Source organism: Saimiri boliviensis, chromosome 3 (assembly GCF_048565385.1).
Source record: "Saimiri boliviensis isolate mSaiBol1 chromosome 3, mSaiBol1.pri, whole genome shotgun sequence".
In the NCBI taxonomy this organism is placed as follows: Eukaryota; Metazoa; Chordata; class Mammalia; order Primates; family Cebidae; genus Saimiri; species Saimiri boliviensis.
The window spans coordinates 23807309-23833089 of record NC_133451.1 but is presented as its reverse complement, the minus strand read 5'-3'; the positions used below and the strand labels follow the sequence as shown (position 1 = coordinate 23833089).

General features: G+C 47.5%; 2 protein-coding genes and 1 pseudogene across 4 annotated transcripts in view; 2 read left to right on the top strand and 1 right to left on the bottom strand.

The window, feature by feature from the left end:
* The window catches only part of CCDC149 (coiled-coil domain containing 149), a 112942-nt gene extending 98706 nt beyond the window's left edge, over window positions 1–14236 (top strand). For both annotated transcript variants that reach the window (XM_039468503.2, XM_039468504.2), the window contains one exon: window positions 8267–14236. In XM_039468503.2, the coding sequence (XP_039324437.1) occupies window positions 8267–8694 (428 nt within the window). In that variant the 3' untranslated portion in view covers window positions 8695–14236. The remainder of the gene's footprint in view (window positions 1–8266) is intronic.
* On the top strand, window positions 12734–15008 carry LOC141583978 (zinc finger protein ENSP00000375192-like; annotated as a pseudogene).
* Window positions 15009–16895: 1887 nt separating this feature from the next.
* On the bottom strand, window positions 16896–23234 carry SOD3 (superoxide dismutase 3). Of its 2 annotated transcripts, none has more exons than XM_039468591.2 (2): window positions 23027–23234; window positions 16896–18299 (listed from the first exon to the last, which is right to left on the bottom strand). In XM_039468591.2, the coding sequence occupies exon 2, from the start codon at window positions 18282–18284 to the stop codon at window positions 17562–17564; it is 723 nt and encodes a 240-aa protein (XP_039324525.1). In that variant the 5' UTR covers window positions 18285–18299; window positions 23027–23234; the 3' UTR covers window positions 16896–17561. The 2 variants fall into 2 exon arrangements, with proteins under 2 accessions (XP_039324525.1, XP_074252062.1); XM_074395961.1 differs by lacking the exon at window positions 23027–23234 and adding an exon at window positions 22686–22860.
* Between the last annotated feature and the right edge of the window lie 2547 nt (window positions 23235–25781).

Below are 25781 nucleotides of genomic sequence, written 5' to 3'. Positions count from 1 at the left end.
TTTTTGGGTGATTAGCCATCTTTTCAACAAAGAGATACTGTTTTTTACCTTTTAGAGACAATCTTTCTCTTTCCACACTATTTGTGTCATAATGTGTTTGTATCAGTTGATTGCCTTCTTATCATTGATATGCGTATTAATAAGTATTAACGATAACTCTGTTTGCTAAAACAACATAGAATAATTACTAGTATTTGTAATATTTTCCCGCTTTTGGTTGGCTCAGAAATCTTTTATAGAAATAGCAATGCTATGTGTCTGTCCTTAAAAATAAAACGCCCACAGCTTAACAGTTAAGATGGTAGAATCTTTAAAGGAGGATTTTGCTCCCACAGCAAGTAACCAGAGGTCCCAGTGATAGTTCAATGTTTGTGACATTTTTAGTAACTACTTTTTGTCTCCTGATAATGACTTGAGTATAATTTTTCAGTATCTTTTGGATTTAAAAAAAATAGGCTGGAGGTGGCTCATATTTGTAATCCCAGCACCTTGAGTGGCTGAGGTGAGAGGATCACTTGAGGCCAGGAATTTGAGATCAGCCTGGGTAACATAGTGAGACCCCATTTCTACTAACAAATTTAAAACATTAGCCATGAATGGTGGCACATGCCTGTAAGTCTCAGATACTCCAGAGGCTGGATGGAAGAATCCTTTGAGCTCAGGAGGTTGTGACTGCAGTGCGTTGAGATCTTGGCACTGCACTCCAGCCTGGGACAATGTGAGATCCTGCCTAAAAAAAAAAAAAAAATTTAAAAAGTGGGGGAATGGGTTGGCAAATCCTCCTGTTGACTTGTTACAGTCCAATTCTAGATCCTGGCCCCTGCGCTCTGTAATCCTGAGGATCTGAAAATCTCGCCTTTCTCAGAAAAAGTAAACAGAGTAGGATTCCAGCCCGAGCTCATTCCTCTCCTTACTGTGGCTGTGTTTTAACCTCTAACGAGGATAGCAGTGTCGGCCCCACACGCGCCCCCCACACCCACTGCTTAAAAAGTTCTCCCTGCTAATCTCAGAGGTTTACCATATTAAAAGAGACTCATGCATTTGGACATGAGCAGAATGTCATCTAGCGAAATGGCACAAGGCAAAATACCAGCAAGGGAAAGTCCCCTGTGTAATTTAGACCACCTTCGCTTAGATGTAAATTAAGCTAGAGAAGATTAACCTGACCTACAGTAAAAACACACCGCAGATGGTTTAGGAGTTAGGTTGTTACCAGTAAGGTTAATTAATTTTTCAGGGGCACCAGAATATACTATTAAGTGTCCTGGAAGAAGTAATTTCATAAGAGTAATTTCCAGAAGGAGTTTATTCGTCTCACGTTGGTGAAAAATTTAGCTGCTGAGAGTACCGTAATTTACTCCTTTTAAATAAAGCTTCCCCACCACGCTGGAAACTTGCTCATTTTGACCCGCTGTTTCTCATGTCCTCTGTGCGACCACTATAAAAATTTTCATCTGTTAGCATGAAAATTATGTGATTGCTTCCCTGAGCTACCTTAGATGTAGATAAATGTTTGTGCAAATCAGAAATCTTTATCTTTCTTTTTCAAAAAGTACTATTTTCAAAACTTTTAGAATAGCAGCCTGAATGCAACCTTAAGTGACTACCATAAATTCAAGGATTGCTTTCATATATTAACGAATGGTATTTAAAGAGATGTACTAATATATTCACGGATTCATGTATATTGTTCATATATTCAAACATTTAACAAGCTATTTATTATTGAGTCCCTACTATGGAACAAAGTTAAAAAATTAATCAGGCAAGATTCTGTATTTAAGGTGGGAATATTACTTCTGGCCAGATGTAATCACGTAGGCATCATGGAAGAGGTGGAGGTGGAGCTGACTCAGCGTTCATCCCTGGGACATACAGGAGAATGACAGTCATGGAGGAATCAGCTTTCTAAGCATAGGTGCTGGGGACAGTGGTGGGCGACAGGAAGGGCTCAGTGTGGCTGGAGGAGAGGGAACAGGAGAGGAGTTGGTTTGCCAGGTAGAAACGTAGATGAATGTTGAGTCACAGAAGGCCTTGAATGCCAGGTTATGAGCTTAGGCTTTGTTCCTGAGACACTGGCAGCCTTTACATGATGTATAGCCGGGGAAAGTCATGGTGAGATTTGTGCTTCAAGCTTGCTGTGCTGCTCAAACTGAAGCGTCCACCTCATCACCCAGGATCCTATTAAAGTGAAGATTCCGAACCAGTAGTTGTGGAGTAGGGCTGGAGATCCTGCATGTCTAATAAGTCCCCAGGTGATGCTGCCACTGCTGGTCTGTGAACCACACTTTGGGTAGCAAAGCTTTAGGGAAGGTTCCTCTCCCAACAGGTTGGATTAGTGCAGGGGGAGACTAGAATCAAAGGAACCTATTAGAAACTAACATACCACCTCCTAGCTGAACAGATCTGAATAGTTGTTTGTTTGTTTGTTTTTTTCAAAATCAAGGCTTGATTTATTCATTTATGTATTTGCACATTAGGAACTAACATACCTTATCCTGGCTGAACAGATCTGAATAGCTATTTTTTTTTAAATCAAGGCTTGCTTTATTACATGTATGTACTTCATTGTAAGTGAAAGTAATGGTCTCCTTTGCGGATGTAATAGTGAGGCCGGTGAATTCTTAGGAGAATAAACATAGTCGTCCATCACTAAATGCAGGCTTCAGAAACCATAAAGTAGATTTGGTCAGAATTCTGTCCCTGGGATTTGTCTATAGTCATCAAAAAAGCTAAAGACAATGGAAACTTATTTTGAATGTGAAAAGCAAATTTGTATCAGGAGAATGAAAGCTATGGGGTGTGATCACAGCAGCCAAGACCGGCCTTGCTCCACTGAAACCCACAGTCCTCTTCTCTGTTGATACTGATGTTCGTTACCGCATCGATGCTTCCGTCTGTGATCATTTTCTCTTCCTTCCTTGTGTTCCACCCTTCATCTTGGTGTTTTATTTTAGTATTAAAGTCCATCTGATTTCACTCTTTCATTTCTTCTAGAGCATCTCAGAGTTTTTACCAAGGTTCAGCCATTTAAAAACTTGTAAATGTCTGATTAAGTAAATAAATGCTCAAAATTTTATTCCATTATGTAATTGAGAAACGCTCAACACCACATTCCATGCATATCGATCAATACTTTATGTCATATCAATACTCTTATGTTGTATTAAAATGAGAACAGATCACAGATGTAGTAACATTATTACATGCTGCAGAAATTCTAAGCTCCATTTTAATTCAAACTTGTTAGATTATATTTCCTTTCCTTTTTAGGTTGTATTTTACCTGAAGTATCTAACCACATGCTTAGACTTAATGTGTTTTTAATATACATTTTTTTCTAAATTACATAAATAATCCTTATGAATTCATCTTATAAATTGTCACCTGCCAGGGTCTGAGTTCCAGAAACATTGGTCATGGTTTGCCCTTGCCTGTTGAATGCTTACCTGTTCATTGGCTGAGGGGGTAGTCTGAAAGGCACATCCAGCTGAACCCTGGGGAAATATGCCTCAGCAGTTTATCTAGAGACCTTAGAAATCCAAGCCACGTTTGGTACTGGTCAAGGAGAAGAGTGGGCAGATGCAAGGAACATTTCCGAGTGTCTTAGTTCAGGCTGCTGTAACAGACTACCATCCCACACTACCGTGTTGAATGTTTTCAACATTAAGCAGACATTTATTTCTCATAGTTCCAGAGGCTGGGAAATCCAAGATCAAGGTGCTAAGAGATTCTGTGACTCACGAAGGCCTTCTTCCTGGTTTGCAGATGGTGGCCTTCTTGTTGTATCCTCAAAGCACAGAGACAGAGGGAGTTCTGGTCCCTTCCTCTTTATATAAGAGTGAAAATCCCATTATGAGGGACCCATTTCGTGACTCATCTAACTTTGACTACCTCCCAAAGGCCTCACCTCCAAATACCATCACACGGGGGATTAGAGCCTCAATACGAATGTTGGGAGGACACAAGCATTCAGTCTATAGCACTGAGGGTGATATGGTTTGGCTGTGTCCCCACCCCAGTCTCACCTTGAATTGTAATCATCTCCATGTGTCAAGGGCGGGGCCAGGTGGGGATAACTGACTCATGGGGGCGGTTTCCCCCATACTGTTCTCTTGGTAGTGAATAAGTCTCATGAGATCTGATGGTTTCATAAATTAGAATTCCTCTGCACAAGCTCTCTTGCCTGCCAGCACATGAGATGTCCCCCTTTGCTCTTCCTTCATCTTCCTCCGTGATTGTGAGGCCTCCCCAGCCATGTGGAACTGTGAGTCCGTTAAAGCTCTTTCCTTTATAAATTGCCCCATGTCTTTATTAGCAGCATGGAAACAGACTAATATAGAGGGACAAAAGCAGGATTTGGCATTGACTGGTCTTCAAGGTCTTAACCCCATGTGACCGTGAAGCAGTACTGAAACTGCGAGCAGGAGGGACTCTGGGGGGGAAACTATCTTCTGGAAAGTGCCAGCAGATTCTCCAGGTGGAAGATCCCATTGGCAGCCAGAAACATGGGTTTGTATCTTTTGCAGGAAGTGGGCAGAGCCGTCGATATAGATCTGGGAGCTGTACTCAGAGGCAGGAATTAGGTCACATGAGAGGCAATGAGTGAGAATGAATGAAGTGAAGAGAAACAGATGGCAGATCCCTGGGGAAGTGCCTGCAGAGGGGCCAGAAGGAAATACCAGAATCAACAAAGGAAACTGGGAAGGCATAGATAGGAGGTTGAGTACAGGCCCTCAAAGATTTCAGGTCCAATTCCCTGAAACCTGTAAATGTTACGTTATATGGCAAAATGACTTTGCCGATATGATTGATTTATGGATCTTGAGATAAAGAGATTATCCTGGATTATCCGAGTGGGCCAAAAATGCAATCTCATTTATCCTTTCAAAAGGGTGGAAAGAGAAAGATTCTACACACACAGATAAAGAGGAGGGAGTGTGACCACAGCAGCAGAGACTGGAAGGCTACAGTCACAAACCAAGGAATGTTGGCAGCCATCAGAAACTAGGAGAGGAGAGAAATGGAATCTGCCCAGAGCCTCCAAGGGAGCACAGCCTTGGTTTTGACCCAGTGAATTTTTGTTTGTTTGTTTGAGTCAGAGTCTTACTCTGTTGCCAGGCTGGAGTGCATTGACACAATCTTAGCTCACTACAACCTCTACCTCCCTGGTTCAAGCGATTCTCCTGCCTCAGCTTCCTGAGTAGCTGGGATTACAGGTGTGTGCCACCACAGTCGGCTAATTTTTGTATTTTTAGTAGAGACAGGGTTTTGCCTATAGCACTGAGGGTGATATGGTTTGGTTGACCAGGCTGGCCTCGAACTCCTTAGCTCAGGTGATCTGCACACCTCAGCCTCCCAAAATGCTGGAGTTATAGGCATAAGCCACTGTGCCAGCCCCAGTGAAATGTTTTTGGACTTCTGATTCCAAAGCTATAAGAGAATACATGTGTTTTGTTTTAAGCCACTAAGTTTGTGGCTATTTGCTACAGCAGCCATAGGGAATGAACACAACATGCTCACAGAACTAGATTGAAGGAGAAACCAGAGACCACTGGGGAAAGAGTTTGAGAGGAGCCTGTGGCCACTGGGAAAGTATGCTACGGGTTGGGGAGGGGGACGTAGCCCTCACAGGCAGGGAGGATACAGGACAGACTGAAGGATAGAATGTGTGAAGCAGCCCTGGGAAGTGGCAGCAGTGGATATGGGTTCCTAACTCTACAGATCAGTGTAGCAAAGGAAAGATGAGGTGATGATGGATGGCAGAATCTTGGAGGTTGCATATCTTGTTTTATAAAATAGGAATACAGCCCATGTTAAAAAATGAAAACAGCACAGAAAGGTGGAAAATTAAAGACTTCCTCCACCCTTGCTTCTTGCTGTGGTCCTCAGTCTCCTTTCCAGAGATAACCTTCCATTTTTAGTGCATATTATCAGAAAGAATCTCACAACTCGCCCAGTAAATCTGTATACCTAATTCCCTGTTGATGGGCACTTGGATTTTTCCAGACTCCTGTTATTAAAAACAGTGTTGCAGTGAGTATCTAAGAACAATGTGTCTTCCAATATCCGGGCTAATATCCATAGGTAGATTCCTAATAATGGAATTCCTGGGTCAAAGGGTAAATATGGTGAAAGTTGCAGCAGATAGTGACCAAATGTCCTACAAAAGAGTCTTACTAATTTTTATTTTCTGTACTAATGCATGACTGTACCTGTTTCCCTGTGTCCTTTGCAGCACTGAGCTTTGTCAAACCTTTTCATTTTTGCTATTCTGATAGAGGAAAAAACTACATCTCCTTGTGACTTAGATTTCTGCATTTTTGAGTGATGGTGTGAATTGTTTAATATGTCTGCTTTCCATTTCTCTTTTTCTGTTTCCGGCTTGCCCATTTTCATTCAACATTTACATACATGTTGGAAATTGTGGTGCATTCAAATAAACAAATTCTGTACTCAAAAACATGGGTAAATCTCACAAACATCATGTGAAGCAAAAGGACCCAGCACAGTAAGATTCCTGGATATAAAGTTCAAGGACCAGGCAGATTGCATTTTGGCATTTTAAACAGCCTAGTGGTTATCCTTGGCAGAAGAGAAGTGACTAGAAAGGGGGTCTAGGAGTATTGGACTAGGAAGTATTTGCAGGGATTGGTAATATTTTGTTTCTCATCCTGCTTATGTGGGTGAATTTGCTTTGTGAAAATTCATTCAGCTGGATACTTCAGTTCTGGGCACTTCTTTTCATGTATATTCTACTTCCATTTATAAAAGAAAGGGAACTATTTTTTAAATATTTTTGAATGCTTAGAATGTGTCAGACACTGGATGAGTCAGATGAGGCTCTTGTTCTCATGGACTTAAATTTAGAATGAGATAAACACGTCAAATATTTAGTGCAGTGCCTAACATGGAAAAGCACCCAACAAGCATTAGCTGGGAGGATTTATTTAAGGCAGGGGAGAAACTGATCAGTGCCTATGGAGACCTAATGGGCGCGTGGCATGGCTGGGAGGACACGTGTGATGGAACTGTGGGAAATGAGGCTGCAGAGTGAAACAGGAGCACATCAGCAAGACCTTGTCAGGGCCTCAGCAAAAGGAAATGTATCCTGAAAGTGACAAGGCTCCAGCAGAAGGTTTTAAGCAGGAAAAAGGCATGGCCAGATGACGCTCACCATCCTTTCTAACCTGCTGCAGTTCTCCTGCTCCCCATGGTCCCACTCACAGCCTGGAAACACACCTGCACGTATCTGATGGCAAGCCCAACTACATACAGTAGGGTTCTCCTGTGGTGCCATTCAGCGGTCAGGAAGTGTTCCTGGGGGCCCCTCATTCCTGGTCCAGGACCTGTGCCCAGGCTAAACCTAGCCCCACTGTGGCTCTGTCAAACGTTTCTTCACTGCTTAGCCTGAGGGCTGAGGAGAAATTGGCTTCTGGGGAAACTCAGTGTCTGTTGTGGAATGCCCCCGGCCAGGTACTAAGCACTCGCTCTACCACTCTGCTCTCCACTCATGCCGAGCAACCATTGCCGGTTTGGTCCAGAAGGGGCAGCAGAGAGTCCCATCCCGATCACCAAGCAAGTGAGTAGGGAGATGAGGGCTGGACATCAGCCCTTTTGGGGCTCCCCTTTCTTTCCCATGTCCTTCCTGTTGCAGTGCTAGAATGTCCATTCTATAGAGAAGGGGTTTAGGGACAACAGCTCAACAGGGGAGGGGGCTTGAAGCTGCATTTGCATATAATTGATTTGAAATTGAGGAACATCAGGTGTCTGCATTAAGGAATGAGATGCTGGTGGAGAATCGTGGAGAAAGGGTGACCCGAAATCCTTCCCGAACTGCCCTTCCGCTTCCCACCCTCAATGCAGCCGGAACCTTTTTTCATTACTATGGAGCCCCAGCTCTGAGCTGCAGAACCAACAAAACCTGTGTCCTCAATTTAAATATTTAATGGGCACAAGGAGCAGCCATTAGAGAATGGAACAGAAGCTGACTGGGTGTCTGGAAAGAATGGATTATGACATGGCCCAAGTGCTCCCTTGCCCTCCATTAATAATGCAGGAATCACTAGAGTGCATGCTCGCTGGTCTCACCTGGGTCCTATGTTCCCCTTCGGCTCCAGTGCCCTCTGCACAGGGAGTCAAAACAAAGTCTTCCTTCTTTTTCAGAGGCCCCGTGCCGGCAGGCTGGGCGGGAGGCTGGTAGAAGAGGGGCCGTGAGGGCTGACTTGCTGCCAGAGGTTTAATGCTGTCCTCGTTCTGTTTCCAGGCGAGGCTCAGAAGCAAGAAGGAGATGAAAGTTGTGCCGCTGCTGAGGCGTTGACAGCGCCTGAGGATGCTGGGAGGCCCACTGTCAATTCCCCACCAAATCAGAGCTGCGGGAACCAGAGCAAGCTCTTGCATTCTTCGTTACCCCAGTTACCTTCTGAGGAAGAAGTAAACAGCCTTGGAAGGGAAATAATTAAACTGACAAAGGTACAGGCAGCTGCAGAACTGGAAGAGGTCGGAAGAGAGAGTCCCATAGAGGGTCAGAGGAGTGAGACGGAGCCAGCCCCGCAGGGCCTGGCCGCCCAGGGGGGGCTCCCCACATCTCACCTGCACTCCGAGGCCAGCCAGCCAGCGGCCGAGGCTCCCGCACTGGAAGATGGGGAAGGGATCCCAGAGGGCACAGGCACAAGGAGCGCCGTGAAAACCTGAAGGGGAGAGGGATCTGACACAGTGACACACTGAAAGCCCCAGAGAGGGTCAAGAAGGAAGCATCAGAACGGTGTGCCCACGTTGCCTTCTGAAACACCTCCGAGTCTGCAAGTGAGAAAACACTCTGATCCTGTCGCAAACTATGAATATTCTGATGATGCCAGTACAGTTTGATTTATTAAATGGAGGTCCTCAAGCTTCTCCACGTCATCTCTCTGCTGAAAAGCGCTACTGTGAACAGGGCCAGGCCCAGGAATTGTGCCCGCCATATGGCTGGTTTGCAGCATCCGTGTTTCTGTCAGCTTTTGTTTTATCAGAGATAAGATGTTTTTGTATTAGCATTTCATGCCGTCAATCAAAATTACAGGAAGAGCTAGAAACTGATGGGGTTTTTAATCAGGTCCCTGACTTGGTCAAGGTTAGGCAGCTGGAGAGGAAGGTGTCATTGAGCAGGATGTGTCCAGAGGGTCCTTGCAGCCCATCAAGTTAGGTCCCGGTAGGACCACCTGGCATGGGTGTGCCTGGCATTGTGCCCACGGCACTACTGTCGTGGGGCAGACTGGTAGGTGGAAGGGGACTTGAGCAGGCTGAGAAGTTTGGGCTTCTGGATTGATCTACGGCCCCTGCTGAGGCCTGTGTGGTGAGTGCCAGAGCTTTTTCCAGCTTGTAAATCTGGAGAATTTACTGATCTGAAGTGATTGGGAGGGGTGGGCTTTTGTAAACGCTGGAGATCAGGACTCCCAGTGGTGATCTGGTTTTTTGTGAGGTGAGATGAGATGAGAGCTACAACCTGGAAATCCTTGTTCTCTGCATTCGACCTGTCTCACACTGGGATCGTATGGCCAATTTAGGTTTGGGAGAGATCCACTTGCCAGGAGCCAGTCTTGTTTCCTGGACCACCTGGAACTTCCAAACCCTTCTTCACTCCTTCATCAATGTTGAGGCTGCCTCATTTGTGCCACCAAGTATTGGAATTTTAAAGACCAGACACAGAGTTTGTGACCTTAAAAGGGAAAGAGAGAAGAAAACAAAACAGCTTCACTGGAGCCTGGCAAGGGGGGCTGTGGCACCACGGGCACAATCTGGGGTTGAGAAAGGAGGCCACGGTCAATGCCAGCTGGTTCTTTCCTTTTGGATAAAAATTAGGTTTTCTAGGTGGCATCCAGCACTGCAGAAAATTGAAAGATCATCCAGCCATAGCTTTTTCCTTCCCTGGAAAGCCTGAGACGAGATCCCAAAGCTCAGAATGCCTCTGACAACCAGAATCACTCCTTTGAGAGACCCTCCTTGCAGGAAAAAGAGAGGCTCCCAGAATGGCAGCCTCTCTTAGTGAAAATGCATCCTAAAAATTCGATGTTTATACCAGGCTTGTGGCACTAAGATGTGACATCTGGACACGAGGGGCCAGCCACACAGATACATCCCTCCCAGATTGCATCTCCAGGAATCTTCTGCTAGCAGAATGGGAGCCCCATCGCTTTCTGTGCTGCTCCTTGGAAGTAGGCCCAGGTGCAGCCCAGACAGACCCAGTCCTTTGTCTGATGCGCACTGGCTGGGCCTCCCACTACTTCAGTCAAAAAGGGAGCTTGCTGCTGTCCGGGCTCTGTTGCTCCTGGTGAGAAGGACATACCGTTGACCCCTGGCCACCACCAGCTCTAATGTTCCATCCTTCTGTGTCCCAGCCTGTCCCCTCTCCACCAGGCCCACCCCCACAGCCTCTCCTCAAGGGAGGCTGCTCCTGCAGCTGGAGGGCTTGCACAGACCAGCAGTCACAGAAATCATTCTTCCTGCTGGACTGGGCCTTAACTGCCTGCAAATGTTCAGCACTACTGCGTAGGATGCCAGAGCCACCAACGGAAAACAGAGCCAAATTTAATATAATAATAATAGAAGGAACAATCTCACCCTGCAGAACTCTGGTTTTGATACACTGTCGGCCAGATGCACCTCTTCAGGGCCTGTTCAGCACCTTCTGAAAATCAGGGCTCATAACAGACTCCAGCACATTCCATCAGTGTCAGGAAAACTGCAGTGAGTCCCAGAGAATCTGGGGTGAGGGCAGGAGCAGCAGTCATAGGGAGCTGTAACCTAAACTGTGTGTAGTCATGTAGTCAGCTAGGAGGGTCTTATGTTATTAGATGAAATGAGAGCCAGTGAGTAAGTTGATCCTGTCACAGATGTAACCATGATAACACCCCATGGATGTGTGACACATGTGTCCTGCCCCTGCTTTCTCCATCCAATGTGGTTTTTTTTTTTTGGAGACAGAGTCTTGCTCTGTCACCCCGGCTAGAGTGCAGTGGTGCAATCTCGGCTCACTGCAACCTCCACCTCTGAGTCCCAGCTCAAGCAATTCTCTTGCCTCAGCCTCCTGAGTAACTGGGATTACAGGAACATGCCAGCATGCCCATCTAATTTTTGTATTTTTAGTAGAGACAGGGTTTCACCATGTTGGCCAAGCTGGTCTCGAACTCCTAACCTAGTGATCCTCCTGCCTTGGCCTCCCAAAGTGCTGGGATTGCAGATGTGAGCCACTGCGCCCGGCCCAATATGGTTCTTCTGTTCTACAGACATTAATGGCCCAATATGGTTCTTCTTTTCCATAGACATTAAAGGGGAGTTCTGCAGTCACTTACAGCTGTCTTTTGTCTTTTTTAGGATCATCGTTTAGGGGGCAGCGTTCTTTCCCCTACTTCGCTAGATAACCCTGCATCAGTCATGGTCCTCTCAGCTCCAAGCCATATTTATAGAAACAAACAGTAGGAAAATGAATTCTGTTGCATAACAGGAATTTCGGAAGTAGGGCATTCCAGGGCTGTACGTTCAAGAAAGTCATCAAGGTTCTAGTTTTCATCTTCTTGCTCCTCCTGCTGTGTCAGCTGCTTTCTCGTGATAATGAGATGGATGCACCTGTTCAAAGGCAGAAGGAAGTTTCTCCCACATACATGTGTGTGTTTCAAGAGCAAAAACCCAGTTCCTATCACATTTGATTGGTCAGAATGATCACCTGGGGCTTGTCCCACGTGACCTTATAACATGATGATGTCACATGATGATGTCTTAACCAGTCCTCAGCAAGGGAGATGGCATTACCATGATCCGTTTAGGTTCACCAAGATTCACCCTTAAGAACTGAAGAAGGGCCCTGTCCTTAGACATTCAGACTCTAAAAGCCTGAACACCAAAACAGTATCATATCTTGGGATGTGTAAGAGATCTGGGAATAGACAACCAGTGGTGTTGTCTCTGAACCCCATGTCTTTTGGGGGTTTGTTGTTGTTGTTGTTTTGCTGCATGAAAAGCCAGAAAACCATGTTTCTGATGAGGCTGGAGTTAAGGGGAGGGGCTGTGGTTGTTTGCTCAGAAAAATGCCATCTCGTCCCCTCCCTGGCATCCTTCTCACCTGTCCTGTTTTGTATGTGGAGTGTTCCCACCTTTGTTTGTCTCTTCAGGCGTGTTTGTCCTTCCATTATTTTTCCAGCCGGGTTGCCAGCAGAATGCAGAGCAGTCTGGAGAAATGAAACAGAGCTGACAGGTCTCTTAATGAAAGCTTGTTTGCACACCCTGCCTTTCCTGTGATCGCTCTGTACCTGAGAGCCTCTAGGTGTGGATTTTTACATATGAGCATTTGTCCTTCTTTTAATTAAGGCCCTACAAATGGATTGGTTTTTCTAACCAGGCTTTTCTCATCCCTCACTCTTGCTCTTCCTCTTTCCACACCTTCTCTGCCCACCTTCCTCTCCTCTTCCCCTTCTTTCTCTTGCTTCCGCAGCTATTCCCAAAGCCTCTTTGGCAGAGAGGCTCCTGATGGTTTCAGCTCAATGCTGGCTGGACCCTTCCGTCTTTTGGCAATCTTAAGCAAGCAAAATGAGTTTGTCCATCATTGCTTCTCTTCAGGGACCTGCCTCCCAAACATGCACCACCATCATGATACAAAGTTCTAGAAAAGGGCTCTGCTATCAGTTATTCATCTGTTGGAGTAAATATTTTGATGTGTTATTCCTACTGGTAGCCTTTGCACCCCAGTTCACCATATGGCATGGAAAGTTCTGTCTCCTCTCTAAGGAATGGACCAGTAAAGGGCAAAGACCAGTTACTTACTCACGGAGGTGTCTTCCCTGTCTCTTTAAAATTACAGCATGCCTTTGCCCCTCTTGGTTTTCACTCCAAAAAAATGGGGTGCCCTCCTGGCTTTGTTGTTTTCCCATAGCCCTGTGGATGGCTTAGTACCCTACTAATTTTTTTTTTTTTGAGACAGTGTCTCACTCTGTCACCCAAGATGGAGTGTAGTGGCATGATCTCAGCTCACTGCAACCCCCACCTCCTGGGTTCAAGCGGTTCTCCTGCCTCAGCCTCCCGAGTAGCCAGGACTACAGGCGCATATCACCACGCCTGGCTAATTTTTTGTATTTTCAACAGAGAGGGGGTTTCACTGTCTTAGCCAGGATGGCCTTGATCTCCTGAGCTTGTGATCTGCCCGCCTTGGCCTCCTGAAATGCTGGGATTACAGGCATGAGCCACTCTGTCCAGCTTTTTTTATTTTTTATTTTTTTATTTATTTTTTTAAGAGTCTCTCTCTGTCACTTAGGCCGGAGTACACTGGCATGATCTCAACTCACTGCAACCTCTGCCTCCCGAGTTCAAGCAAGTCTCTTGCCTTAGCCTCCTGAGTAGCTGGGACTACAGGCATGCGCCACCATGCTCAGCTAATTTTTGTATTTTTAGTAGAGAGAGGGTTTCCCTATGTTGACCAGACTGGTCTTGAACTCCCAACCTCGTGATCTGCCTGCCTTAGCCTCCTAAAGTGCTGGGATTATAGGCATGAGCCGCCACTGCACCCGACCTCTACCCTACTTCTTTCTGAAAAAGAGAGCACCTTCTTCCTCTGCTTTCATTCTGAAGCCTCCATTTAAAACACTCCTCCTCCTTGGCAGTAGTGAGAGTCCCTTCAGACTACATAGGATGTCAAAAGGCCAAAGCATTGCCCCCAACTCACTAATGTACTTACTCCCTTCTTTCCAGGTGTCTTCCTGAACAGAGAAAAGCTTACAGCTCAGAGAGATGCAATTGGGAGCTCCATAGTGAATCTAGTTAGAAATAAGAAGCAGAAAAAATAGGAAAGACCCATCTCTCAATATTGTGGTTGCTTCCAAAAACACCACCAAACAAGTTGATACAGCATGAAGGCAATTTAAAATGATAGATCTGGACATGCTGCTTTACATTTCATATTACCACTTTACTAAATGAGAATTTTTTTGGATGCAAAGGGAAAGTGTGCACAATATTGAAAAGTTTGACTTTCTGGAATCTATGTGAGCTGAGGAATGTATTTGGGGATCTTAGTAGAGGCCAGTGGTAGCCTAGTAAGTGTAAAACAATTGGCTTTGTTTTTAAAACCAGCTGCTATTTTGTAGTTTCATTTAAAGAAAGAATACCTTCTATTCATTTGCAGAACTTGCTTTATTCGATTCTTTGGTCATTGTGTATCATAACTATATCTTTTTTGTTACCTGAAATAAAAATGTGACAATTTTCCTGATAGAGGTGATTAATTATCTTTATTATTTGCTTCATATTCCACCCTCAGCACAGGGCAAGCAGAGGCTGACCATGACTGCTAGCATATTGCAGCAACTTACCAGTTGCAATCTGTCACCTAAAACTATTTGATCATATGGTAGTCATGAAAAATATGGAGAATGTAAAGATTTTATGTATTCAGTCAAAAAAAGGCAGATCTAAAATCAGTTGGTTTATTTCCTGCAGTCTTTCAAGTTGACCAAAGCACTCACTGATTTGCTCTATTTTCTTACGTTTTTAGTATTTCTGTATATACGCACTAAAAAGCCCCACTCAGAAAAAAAAAAAAATCAGTGCAATTCTGAGAAAAAGCTTATCCTAAACATCTAAAGATAGCATTTCTAATTATTGTCTACATTGTGTTTAAACTGTGCAAACTTGAGCATTATTCTCACTTTACCAGCTGTGTCTAGGTAGAGTCATTACATCAAACGCTTCTAATTTTACAAAAAGAAATCAAAACAAGCGTGTGTTTCAGTCCCAGTGACAAATGCAAACCCTGTGAGTCAAATAGGCAAACTGATTAGCAAGCTGGCTGTGAAGTCAAAACAGCAAATATAAGGAGATTAACAAAATAGATCTGTAAGATGAGAGAAGTAAAAATAGACTCCAGGGGCCAAGTGCGGTCCGGTGGGTGGCTTTGGTGGCACACATATGGTTCTGTGCCAAGAACCAGATGTCTGCCTTTATGACCCACAATCCTCCCTTCATCCTAGGTCCCCTCCCCACAAGAGCTGGGATCGCAGAGTTCATGTCATCCAGTCTCTCAATGGATGCAGAAATCCTTCACAGAACCTCAGAAGTAGCAACTTTCGTTCATTTGAATCCTAGTTGCTTGATGCTTACCACCTTACAAGGCAGCCCCATCTATTCATTAGTAGTAGCTATTTTTTTTAATCTTAGCCATTGTTATTAATCAGATACTTATTAGGTCCTTATTTGTTGTGCATACTATGCTATGCACCTCTTATGAATAACACTTGATTTAATCTTCAGATCAATCTGGTATGATGATCTTATTTTACCCATGCTCAGAGAGGTTAAGGGACTTGTTCAGGTCACACAGCTTGTAAGCGTGGCAGAGCTGGGGTTCGAATGGAGCTTTCTACCTGAATCTGACCTGTTAACCATCATGCTATATGCATATCTTTGCCCTTACAATTAACTGTAATTTGTCCTCTTATTATTTCCTGGGTTGTTTTTTCTTTTCTTGTTTGTTTTTTGATTTTTTGTTTTGGGGGTTTGTTTTGTTTTGTTTATTTGGTTTGGGTTTTGGCTCTGGAGGCCCATAGGATATTTTATCCATCCTATTCCCAGAACAGAAATGGAGTGAGTCTGCTAGGGTGTCTCTCCAGCCTTGTCTAGGGAGTCAAGGGTTGTGAAGAGAGACACTAAGAACTGAATGCAATTGACAAGAAGCATCAGCCTCCTTCTGAGAAAAAAAAATGGTCCACACCTTTCTTGATGATCCTGAATTCACCATAATCCAGGCAGCAGAGTAGAAGATGGGTGCTGGGGATTTTAATCCTCTCCATCCTGAGCCCCCATGTAATTGCTGCCTCGTGGCAACTTGTAATTGGGGAATATTTGAGATCAGGATCGGAAGACTTAAGAGACACTGTTTGCTCATTCCCTTTCAGTGCTGTTGTTTACAGTATGAGTTAGTATTCAAACCAGTAAGAACCAGTTGGTGGAGCAAAGTCACCAGGCAATAGCCTTTCTCTCCTCTTGTCACTTGGGTTCAAGGAAAATTTTTTAAATAACAAGTTAGTCCTAGTTAGAGGTAAAAATAGCCCCTGGGGACAGGTTTCTGGCTGCGGTTCAGTTTGACGCACTGCCTTGGGAGTCGGAGAGATGGAAGCTGCCTCCCAGTAACCGGGGCGGAAAAGCCACGGCTGGGAAATGAGGCTACCCTGGGGGGCTAAAAAGTTATCGCAAGTACGTTTATTCCGTGAATGAAGGTGTATACACAAGACTGTTCTAGCTTGGTTATAGATTATACAGTTCAACAGAAAGCTGAACTCCCAACAAGCCTTCATCAAAATCAGCCGTCTTTCCATCCCACTGCCTCTGTTTGCCTCTGATCTCGGTCCTGCTGGATGCTAACAAAGTCACATTCCGACCCCACCATTCCAGTCACGTGGCTTCCCTGGCACTGTCTCTGACATCTGGGAAATGGACCTAACGCTGTCCTCAGAGGCAGACGTGACTAGCCACCAGCCCAGGTGACATAGAACGCCTCCTCCCCTCAGGCCAGAGTCTCCCGTGTCAGAATCATCTGGAAGCTTGCTGCAAATAAACTTTCTCTTCTCCCTTTGGATTCCACAGCTCTGGGATGTAGCCCAGGAAGCTGTATTTATTTTTTAACTTCTCTGAGTGATTCTGGTGATCTTCCTCTTGGAGCCACACTGAAGGGCAAGACAAACAGTGGCTGAGCGTTGTTGCCATCAGGGTTAGCAGGGTGGGGGCAGAGGATCAGGACAAGTCCTGCAGGGATTTGGGAGATATCTTTGCCACTTAAAAAAAAAAAAGGAAAAAGGAAAAACAAACAAAAACAGCTGAGCCTAGGAGAGAAGCCTAAAACAAACAAAAAAGTAACCAAGGCCCCGACGCAGTACTGAATTGCTGAATTTTTAATGTGCAATATGAAGACTGCCAAACATGCCCGCAAAGGAGCAGCTCTCAGTGGGGTGGCGGTGGATGGGAAACAGCTCAGGACGCCGGGCAGTGGGCCTGGCAGTCTCAGGCCTTATGGGGTTATGGGGTGGGGAAGGAGGGTCAGAGGTGGGGTCTCCGGCCTTATGGGGTGGGGAAGGAGGGTCAGAGGCAGGTACTCAGGGTTTATGTGGGGGGGGGATGAGGGTCAGAGGCGGGTACTCAGGGTTTATGTGGGGGGGGATGAGGGTCAGAGGCGGGTACTCAGGCCTTATGGGGTGGGGAAGGAGGGTTAGAGGTGGGGTCTCAAGGCTTATGGGGTGGGGAAGGAGGATCCGGGTGGAACGAGGCCTCTGGGAGCCTAGGAGGCTGTCAGCGTGGACGGGGTGTTTCAGTACAAATGGAGGCCCTCGACCCACTGAGTGGGGGGCTCCAAGGGTTGGGCGGTTCTCGGGATGGAAAGGGTGGAGGGTCTCGGCGCACATAGGGGAGACCTGGGTGGGGAGGGCTGCGGGGAGACTTCAGCAAAGGCGAAGGTGAGACCCCAGGGTGGAGGGTGCCTGTTGGAGAAACTCAAAGGCAGAGGGGGGCGCCGGGGGTCTCTGGCCGCCGCCGGGTGGGGGCCGCGCTCAGGCGGCCTTGCACTCGCTCTCGCGCCGCCGCTTCTTGCGTTCCGAGTGCTCCTGCGCCTGGCGCGCCCAGGGCCCGGGGCCGCACACGGCCACCACGCAGCAGGCCAGCCGCCGGCCCGCGTTGCCGTTCTCCACGCTGGCCTGGTTGCCGCCGCGGCCCAGGTCGTCCTCGCCGGCGTGGACCACCACGGCCCGGCCCAGGATGGAGTGCGGGCCCGCGAGCGAGGCGGCCAGGCCGGCGCGGTACTTCCAGAGGCGGCCGTCGCGCACCGCGAAGTTGCCGAAGTCGCCCGGGTGGCGCGGGTGCGGCACGGCCAGCGGGTTGTAGTGGGGCCCGGTGGAATCGCAGCCCTGGCTCAGGTCCCCGAACTGGTGCACGTGGATGGCGCGGCTGGAGCTGTTCGGCTCCGCCGGAAAGCCCTCCAGGTCGAAGAAGGCCTCGAGCTTGGCGCCGGGCGCGCGCTGCCGGAACAGGACCAAGCCGGTGACCCGGGGCTGCGAGGCGTCCAGCGTGGCCGAGGGCTGCACCTGGCAGGTGGCGTGGAGCGTGTCGTCGTCGTCCCGCCGCTGCGTGAGCTTCTGCCAGATCTCCGAGATCTTGGCGTGCATGTCTCGGATCCGCTCCACCAAGTCAAAGCTGGGCTCTGCCAGGTCCTCTCCTATCCAGACGTCCGAGGCCCCGGCTGCCAGGAGCAGGCAGGAACACAGCAGCACCAGCATGGCCGGGTCGGGCACCTGCGGGACGCCCCCGCCGAGGCGGGGACGGAGTGAGGCTTAGTCCCTTGAAACATGAAATCTCAGGGACCCCATCGTCGCAGAGCCAACCCCCGAGACCCCAAGGGGCTTCCTGACCCAGTGGGCATGCATTCTTGCAAACGTTTGTCCCAAGGCCTGCTGTGGGCCAGGTGCTGTGGTTGTAAAAATGGGTGAGACCCACTCTGAAGACACCCACAGGGATCTGAGTCACAAAGGATCATGGTGCTTTCCAGTCCCGTCTCCATACCAGGGAGGGGTCTCAGGGAGCATGAGGGGTGTCTCATGGCCCTTCCAGACCAGCTCCCTCCCCTTCTCGCCTGGCCTCCTGTCACCCTCTTCCTTCACCCTCCCGCACAGACATCCCTGAGGCTTCCATCCTGCCTTCTTGGGCTTTGCATGTGCTACGCCTTCTTCCTGAAGTGACTTCTCCCTGTTCTCAGTAGACTTGGAGCTGCTGCTTCTTTTTTTTTTTTTTTTTTTTTTTTTTGAGACAGAGTTTCGCTCTTGTTACCCAGGCTGGAGTGCAATAGCACGATCTCGGCTCACCGCAACCTCCACCTCCTGGGTTCAGGCAATTCTCCTGCCTCAGCCTCCTGAGTAGCTGGGATTACAGGCACGCGCCACCATGCCCAGCTAATTTTTGTATTTTTAGTAGAGGCGGGGTTTCACCGTGTTGACCAGGATGGTCTCGATCTCTTGACCTCGTGATCCACCCGCCTCGGCCTCCCAAAGTGCTGGGATTACAGGCTTGAGCCACCGCGCCCGGCTTGGAGCTTCTTGAAGACAGAAACTATTTTATTCATCCCCAGCACCTGGGCCCACACCTGGCAATAGGAGACATACAATATGTGATTGTTGCATAAGCAGTTCAGCGAAGGACAGACTTGGCATGCAGTTATTCGAGCACAATCCAAGGACTGAGGATGGGGCCTGTGCTGGAGAAGGACAGAGAAGTACCTAGTACCCATCTCCCTGGGGGCCTCTGGGAGGCTTCTCAGAGGTGGTGACTTTTGAACTGGATTCCACAAGATGGGTAGGAGTTTTCCAGCCAAGTTGGATAGGAAGACCATCTCAGCAGGTAGTGCAGTGGGAAGTTTTTAAGAAGAAAAGTGGGTGATGAAGTAGTCTTTGGTTCCTTAAGTTCTACAGATAAAAGGATGTGGGCTGTACTTTGGGATGAAGAGAAAAGGGGAGGAAGCATGGGAGTAGCCTAGGGAGAGGCAGAGAAGCAGAAATAGAGGCACGGAGACAAGTTAAGAGGCACTGTAGTAACCCAAGCAGGAAAGGAAGGCTTTTACCAAAGTGGAGGCAGTGCACGCAGAGGAGGCATGGGTTGAAGAAGCACGCCGGGCGGCGCTGGCAGGTGGGAAGGTGAAGGCACAGTGCGGATGACCAAGTTCCCAGCAGGAGAGACTGGTCCCGAGAAGAAGGGAGAGAGGATGAGTCCAGCCAGAGTCTCCAGAGGGTGAGATGCCGGAGGATGCCCAGGTGGGGAGACAGGTGGGCAGACAGTTGGAAACTTGGTTCTGGCACTTGGAAGAGGAGGCGAAGCTGGCAGGGGCTCTCAGTGTTGACTGCACATCAGATTCTGGTTTTTAAAAATCAGATGCCCAGGCCTCACCCCAAGAGATTCAGATTCTGTGAGCTTGATTTTAAAAAAGGAAGAAGAAAGAAACAAGAAAGAGATAAAGATAAAGAGAGAAGGGAAGGAGAGAGGGAGAGAGGGAGGGAGGGAGGGAGGGAAGGAGGAAGGAAGGAAGGAAGGAAGGAAGGAAAAAATTAATTCTGATGCCGTAAAAGATACCGGAGGCCCAGCCAGGAATTATAAAGTATAAAGTCAGGTACAGATTTGAATCCCAATTCCAACCTATACTAGCTGTGATTTCATGGGGTTACTGATGCTCTTTTGGCTTCAGGTTCCCTACGGGTAAAATAAGGCCAGCCAAACCACTGAGGTATGTCCAGAGGGATTGATCCAGAGGGACGGATGCTGCCTCCAAAGAGCTGCCTTGAAGGTCAACTGCATTTCCAACGCCAAACTGGTGCCATTTAAAAACTTCGAGACTGAATAGATATGCTTTATATAACCATCTCAGAGAGGCAATTTAGTGTGGTGATTAAAGGGATGGATTCTAGAACTCACCTCATGAATCCAAAGCCTGGCGCTGCCACTTGCTTTAAGTCAGGCATCCCCAAACTATGGCCCCCGGGCCACATGCGGCCCCCAAGGCCATTTATCCAGCCCCCCACTGCACTTCAGGAAGGGGCACCTCTTTCATTGGTGGTCAGTGAGAGGAGCACAGTATGTGACGGCCCTCCAACGTTCTGAGGGACAGTGAACTGGCCCCCTGTGTAAAAAGTTTGGGGACGCCTGGCCTAAGTATTAGCTGTTATCATTTTCATTGCTGAATAGCAGAGGAAATGCTGGACTGCAGACTGTAGACTGCCTTCTCCTCTGTGAACCTGTTTTCTCATCTGCAGATAGGGTACTAATACGGACTTTAGACTGTAGAGGCTTGCTGTGAGGCTTAAAAGAGACAATTCAAATGGCTAGAACTTATTGAACACAGGTGCCAGACACTGTTAAAAGCACTGTGAATGGGTTAATTCATTGCATCCTCACAAGAACATTATTCAGTGTTATCCCCATTCTAAAGCATGGGAAACTGAGACAAAGAGGCACGTGTCCTGCCCAAGGTGACACGTTCAATAAGGAGCTGAAGGCAGGCTATGAAAGTGCATGTCTGCTGGAAGCCCAGGGTTTAGGCACCATACTGCATATCTCTCATCTGGGGCACTTAGCATAGAACCTGGTACAAAGAAAGTTCTCAGTGCATGGCAGCTCTTAGCTATCAGAGAGAAGCTGCTGGTAGAGATTTTAGGACCATTAGCTAAGAGATGCTATGGACACTGGGAGGAGGAGCTTCCCTAGAAAGGCTCCAAGAAGTATCCAGAAAGAGGGAGAAGCAGAGAAAGTGATGTCCAAGGATTCACCTAAATGACATGACCCAATGTGGTGCTACCACCCCTAAGTCCCAGTGAGTCGGCGGGAAATGGGGCAACTTTCCTACCAGACCTGGACCTGAAGTTCCCCATCATCAAAAACACCTCTTCCTAAGACAGGCTGCCACTCAGAAAGGCTCCGCTGCCTACAGAGTTTCTCCCTAAAAGCGTAGAGCAAAACCAGATTGTTCTGGGTGTGTCCATGAGCTTTCTTTTTCAAGAATGCTTGCATAATAAATATTCTGAGGAGATGAAGAAGAGCCAGGCATGGTGGCTCACGCCTGTAATCCCACCACTTTGGGAGGCTGAGGCAGGAGGATCACCTGAGTCCAGGAGTTTGAGACCAGCCTGGGCAACATAGGGAGACCCCTGTCTCTACCAAAAAAAAAAAAAAAAAAAAAAAAAAAATTAGCTGGGTGTGGTGGCATGTGCTGGGTGTGGTGGCATGTGCCTGTAGTTTTAGTTACTCAGGAGGCTGAGGTGGGAGGATTGCTTGAGCCCAGGAGGTGGAGTCTGCAGGTGAAGGCTGCAGTGAGCCGTGATTATAGTCATGCCACTACATTCCAGCCTGGGCGATAGAATGAGACCATGTTAATGTAATCCCAGCACTTTGGGAGGCCGAGGCGGGTGGATCACGAGGTCAAGAGATCGAGACCAACCTGGTCAACATGGTGAAACCCCGTCTCTACTAAAAATACAAAAAATTAGCTGGGCATGGTGGCACGTGCCTGTAATCCCAGCTACTCAGGAGGCTGAGGCAGGAGAATTGCCTGAACCCAGGAGGTGGAGGTTGCGGTGAGCCGAGATCGCGCCATTGCACTCCAGCCTGGGTAACAAGAGTGAAACTCCGTCTCAAAAAAACAAACAAACAAACAAAAAAAGAATGAGACCATGTTAAATAAATAAATAAATAAATAAATAAATAAAATAAGAAGAAGGAAGAGGAGGAAGAAGAGCAAAAAAATTCTCCCTCAAACCCAGATAAACTCTGACTTCTTGTTTCTTAAGCTTTTGACACCTCTTCCCCCCGAGACAGCCTCATTCTTCTCCCACAGCCTCCTGCTCAGTTTGAGCCCTGGATGACCAAGTGCCTTTTGAAGGGCCTCCTTTGTATATGGATCTAGAGAGGAGGACAGGGTTATCAGAGAAAGGGGACAGGGGCCCTTATCAGGGGCCTTATCCTGAACCAAATGGAGGCATCGAGCCTTTATCTCCTTCCTGAGTTTGGAACTGAAAAGAACCCCCTCCTGAGCGTTGGGTGTGTTTCATCGCTGGGCTCACTCCTGGAAGGAGCTCTCATTGGGAGCCTGAGCTGACCAGGGCTTCCCTGTTTCCCTAAGGAGGAAAGGCTTTTTACAGTACCTGCTGTCCCATAGTCTCTCCTGACACCCAAGCCGTGTACCATCTGGAGAGGCCCCCTTTCTAGTCCCTCCAGATTCCTTTTTCCCAACACTGAAGTCCTCTTGGACTGGTCTTTGCCGTTCCACAGGAGGAACGGTTTCTTCCTCCACAGTGCCCTCCTCTCCCGTCCCTCCACCTCCCCACTCACCGCGCAGCGCGGCCAAGCCCTTTCCCTGTGTGCGTCTCCCTCCCAAGATGATCATCCCATTTGTTCCCAAGATAAGGCCCGTGGCCCCAACCCAGCTTCAGACTCGATAAGCGCTCTCCGAGAAGAACAAAATCAGCCTCAACTTAGCACCCACCTTTCCAGCTCCTCCAAGAGAACTTTCTCTCCTGAAAAGAGAGCTGCACCCAGCCGGCCAGGAACGCTGGCTGTCCCCGGAGCCTGGGCTGTTTAGCGCCCGGTGCAGGAGGCCAGCCCAGGGGAGTGGTCAGCGTGACGGAGGCGGGTGGTTGGGCCGGTTGAGGGAGGAAAAGCAGGCCGGACTGTCCCTCGCTGTAGAATTGCTTAGCCGCCTCCTCCTCCTCCTTCTCCTCCTCCTCCTCTTCTGTCCCCACCTCCCCTGCCCCTCCCATTTCTGAGTTCCCTGGCCAAGGATTCCTTTCCATGACTTCACCGGCCTGTAGTCAGTGACCTTCAGCACACAGCAGGGGAATAAAAATGAGAAAGAAAATCGCCTGTTTGGAGAGGTGGACAATGACCTCTTTATTGAGAGGCCCTTTGTTTTTCTCTAAGTCAATAACTTATTGACTTATTTTTGCTGCATGGAAATGAGCACCTTGCAAATGTGCGTGGCGTGTGCTCCGGAGCTGTGCTGTCGTGCCTGCGAGAGCAGAGCAGCAGGTGGGTCGTGATGACACACTCAGGCTGCAGAGACCCAGGCTTGTCACTTCCTATCTGTGTACCCCTGCAGCGGCTGCACCACTCCCTGCGCCTCGTTTTCATCATCTGTAAAATGGGGGTGTGATGCTGTCCCTCCCCGCAAGAGCGTGAAGATGCAATGAGATCGTCATTCACTAGTGAGAACACAGTGCCTGGCACCAGCCGCACTCATAATCATCACTGCCATGGTGGTTACCATTGTTATGAAAGAGATGAGGAGTCTTTTAAAAGAATGTGTGGTCTGGGAGAAGTGGAGTGTTTCCCTCCCAATGTCATTTCTTCTTTGGCTGCTGTGAACTTTCCTCAATCATAGCTGCCCTTTCCAAAAATAGAAGCTCTTCTTTCCCAGAAAAGTCCATGTGGGCAAAACCAGGCGGCCTGCTAGCTGGCCTCCCGTCCTCCCGCGTTCCTTCAACAAACGTTTATTGGGTGCTCATCCATTCCAGGCACCATGCTGTGTGCCGGACACCCAGAGCTACATGAGTCGCCTTCTGGGTTCATACTCGGGGGGGCGGAGACAGCTATGTCAATAGATGCAACCATTGCAGAGTGGGGAGCATAGCAACGGAGGAATGAAGAGGGCCTCATGAGGTCCTAAACACTGATTTTGATGGCAGGAAAGCTTGTAAAAAAAAATCTAAATCTCTGGACCCCACCCCAGGCTGAGTGAACTAGTTACCAGCAAGAGCTTCCTAGATTCATCTTGGAAGAACTCAAACTAATGGTCTTTATCCAGGGGCAGGGGTTCTGTGAGATAAGGAGACTTCCCAGAAGTCAGAGACCAGCCCTACCGCCCTACCATCCTTCCTTCTGACCCGCTGAGAACTCAGGCACCAGCAGCTCAATCTTCAGCTCTGCATTCTGTTGGTGGGCGTAGTTGTCCTTGACTAATGAGCGTTCAGAGTTCAAGACGCCACCGGCCACCCTACCCCCACCCTGCAACATTCTGGTTGCTTATTGTGAAAGCTTCATCCCATTTTAAAAACATTTATATTTTCATTCAGTTCTTGAAATTATAATCATATACATGCATGGCTACTATTATAAATGGCGTTTTCTTCACTTAGCCTAATTTTATTTCTCTTAAGGTCTAAGAAAGCATGTCTCCATTCCAGTATTCTAGGATTGGTGCTAAAGCTGAGATTTACTTCCATTTTGATGGTATTCTAGAGGAAATCTGCCTTTTTCTCACCCCCTACCATTGTAACACTCACTCTTAGTCATTATGCTTTACTACCACCTAACCTAAGGCAAAGATGAGAGCAAAATTAGAAGCAAGTAAGAGAGGAGTCAGAGGCGTTCACATTTCACAGCGATCTCCATAACATCAGTGACTGCCATGCAAGCGAGACACTGGACCACTGACCTCTTATTCTTTTCGTATTTGTTAATGTAGAATACACTGGAAAGTCTGATGAGTATTGTCAAGCAGCAGTTTGAGGAAATGCATGGAAAAGCACTCCTCCTACCCATGTGGAAGAGCTCTCTGCTAGAGAACTTCGTACGTTTTGTGCAGGAATACGAGTATACGAGTTGTAAATAGCCTTCTTTTCCTGTGTTCAGAAAACTGATAGAATTAAATTCTGCCAGGAAATAGAGTGTTTACCCTAAGGAGAAAATTTCTGAAAACAATTAAAGTTTCAGGTTAACCTCCCTAGAAAGCCAGGTTTTGTGTGATTACTGTTTACCCAACCAGATTACTTCAAACACGCCTGAAAAATCTTACAGTATGTTTTGCCTGCCCGGGGTTCTCCCAGAAGCTCCCCTGGGAAGTTAAAGTAAAACCAGGGAACTGCACAGTTCAAACTTGGATCTTCTCATTTTATCTACACACATCTGAGTAACGGGAAAAGTGGATCCTCACTGGCAGTGTAGGCAGGAAGAAAAGAAGCATCGTTGTTATGAATAGAAATAAGATAGCAGGCCAGACATGGTGGCTCACATCTGCAATCTCAGCAATTTGGGAGGCTGAGGCAGGAAGATTACTTGAGGTAAGATCAGCCTAGGCACCATACAAGACCCCAATCTTTACAAAACATTTTTTAAAATTAACTGGGCATGCTGGCACATGTCTGTGGTCCAAACTCCTCAGGAGGCTGATGTGGGAGGATAGCTGGAGCTTAGGAGGTTGCCGTAAGCTATGATTGTGCCACTGCACTCCAGCCTGGGTGACA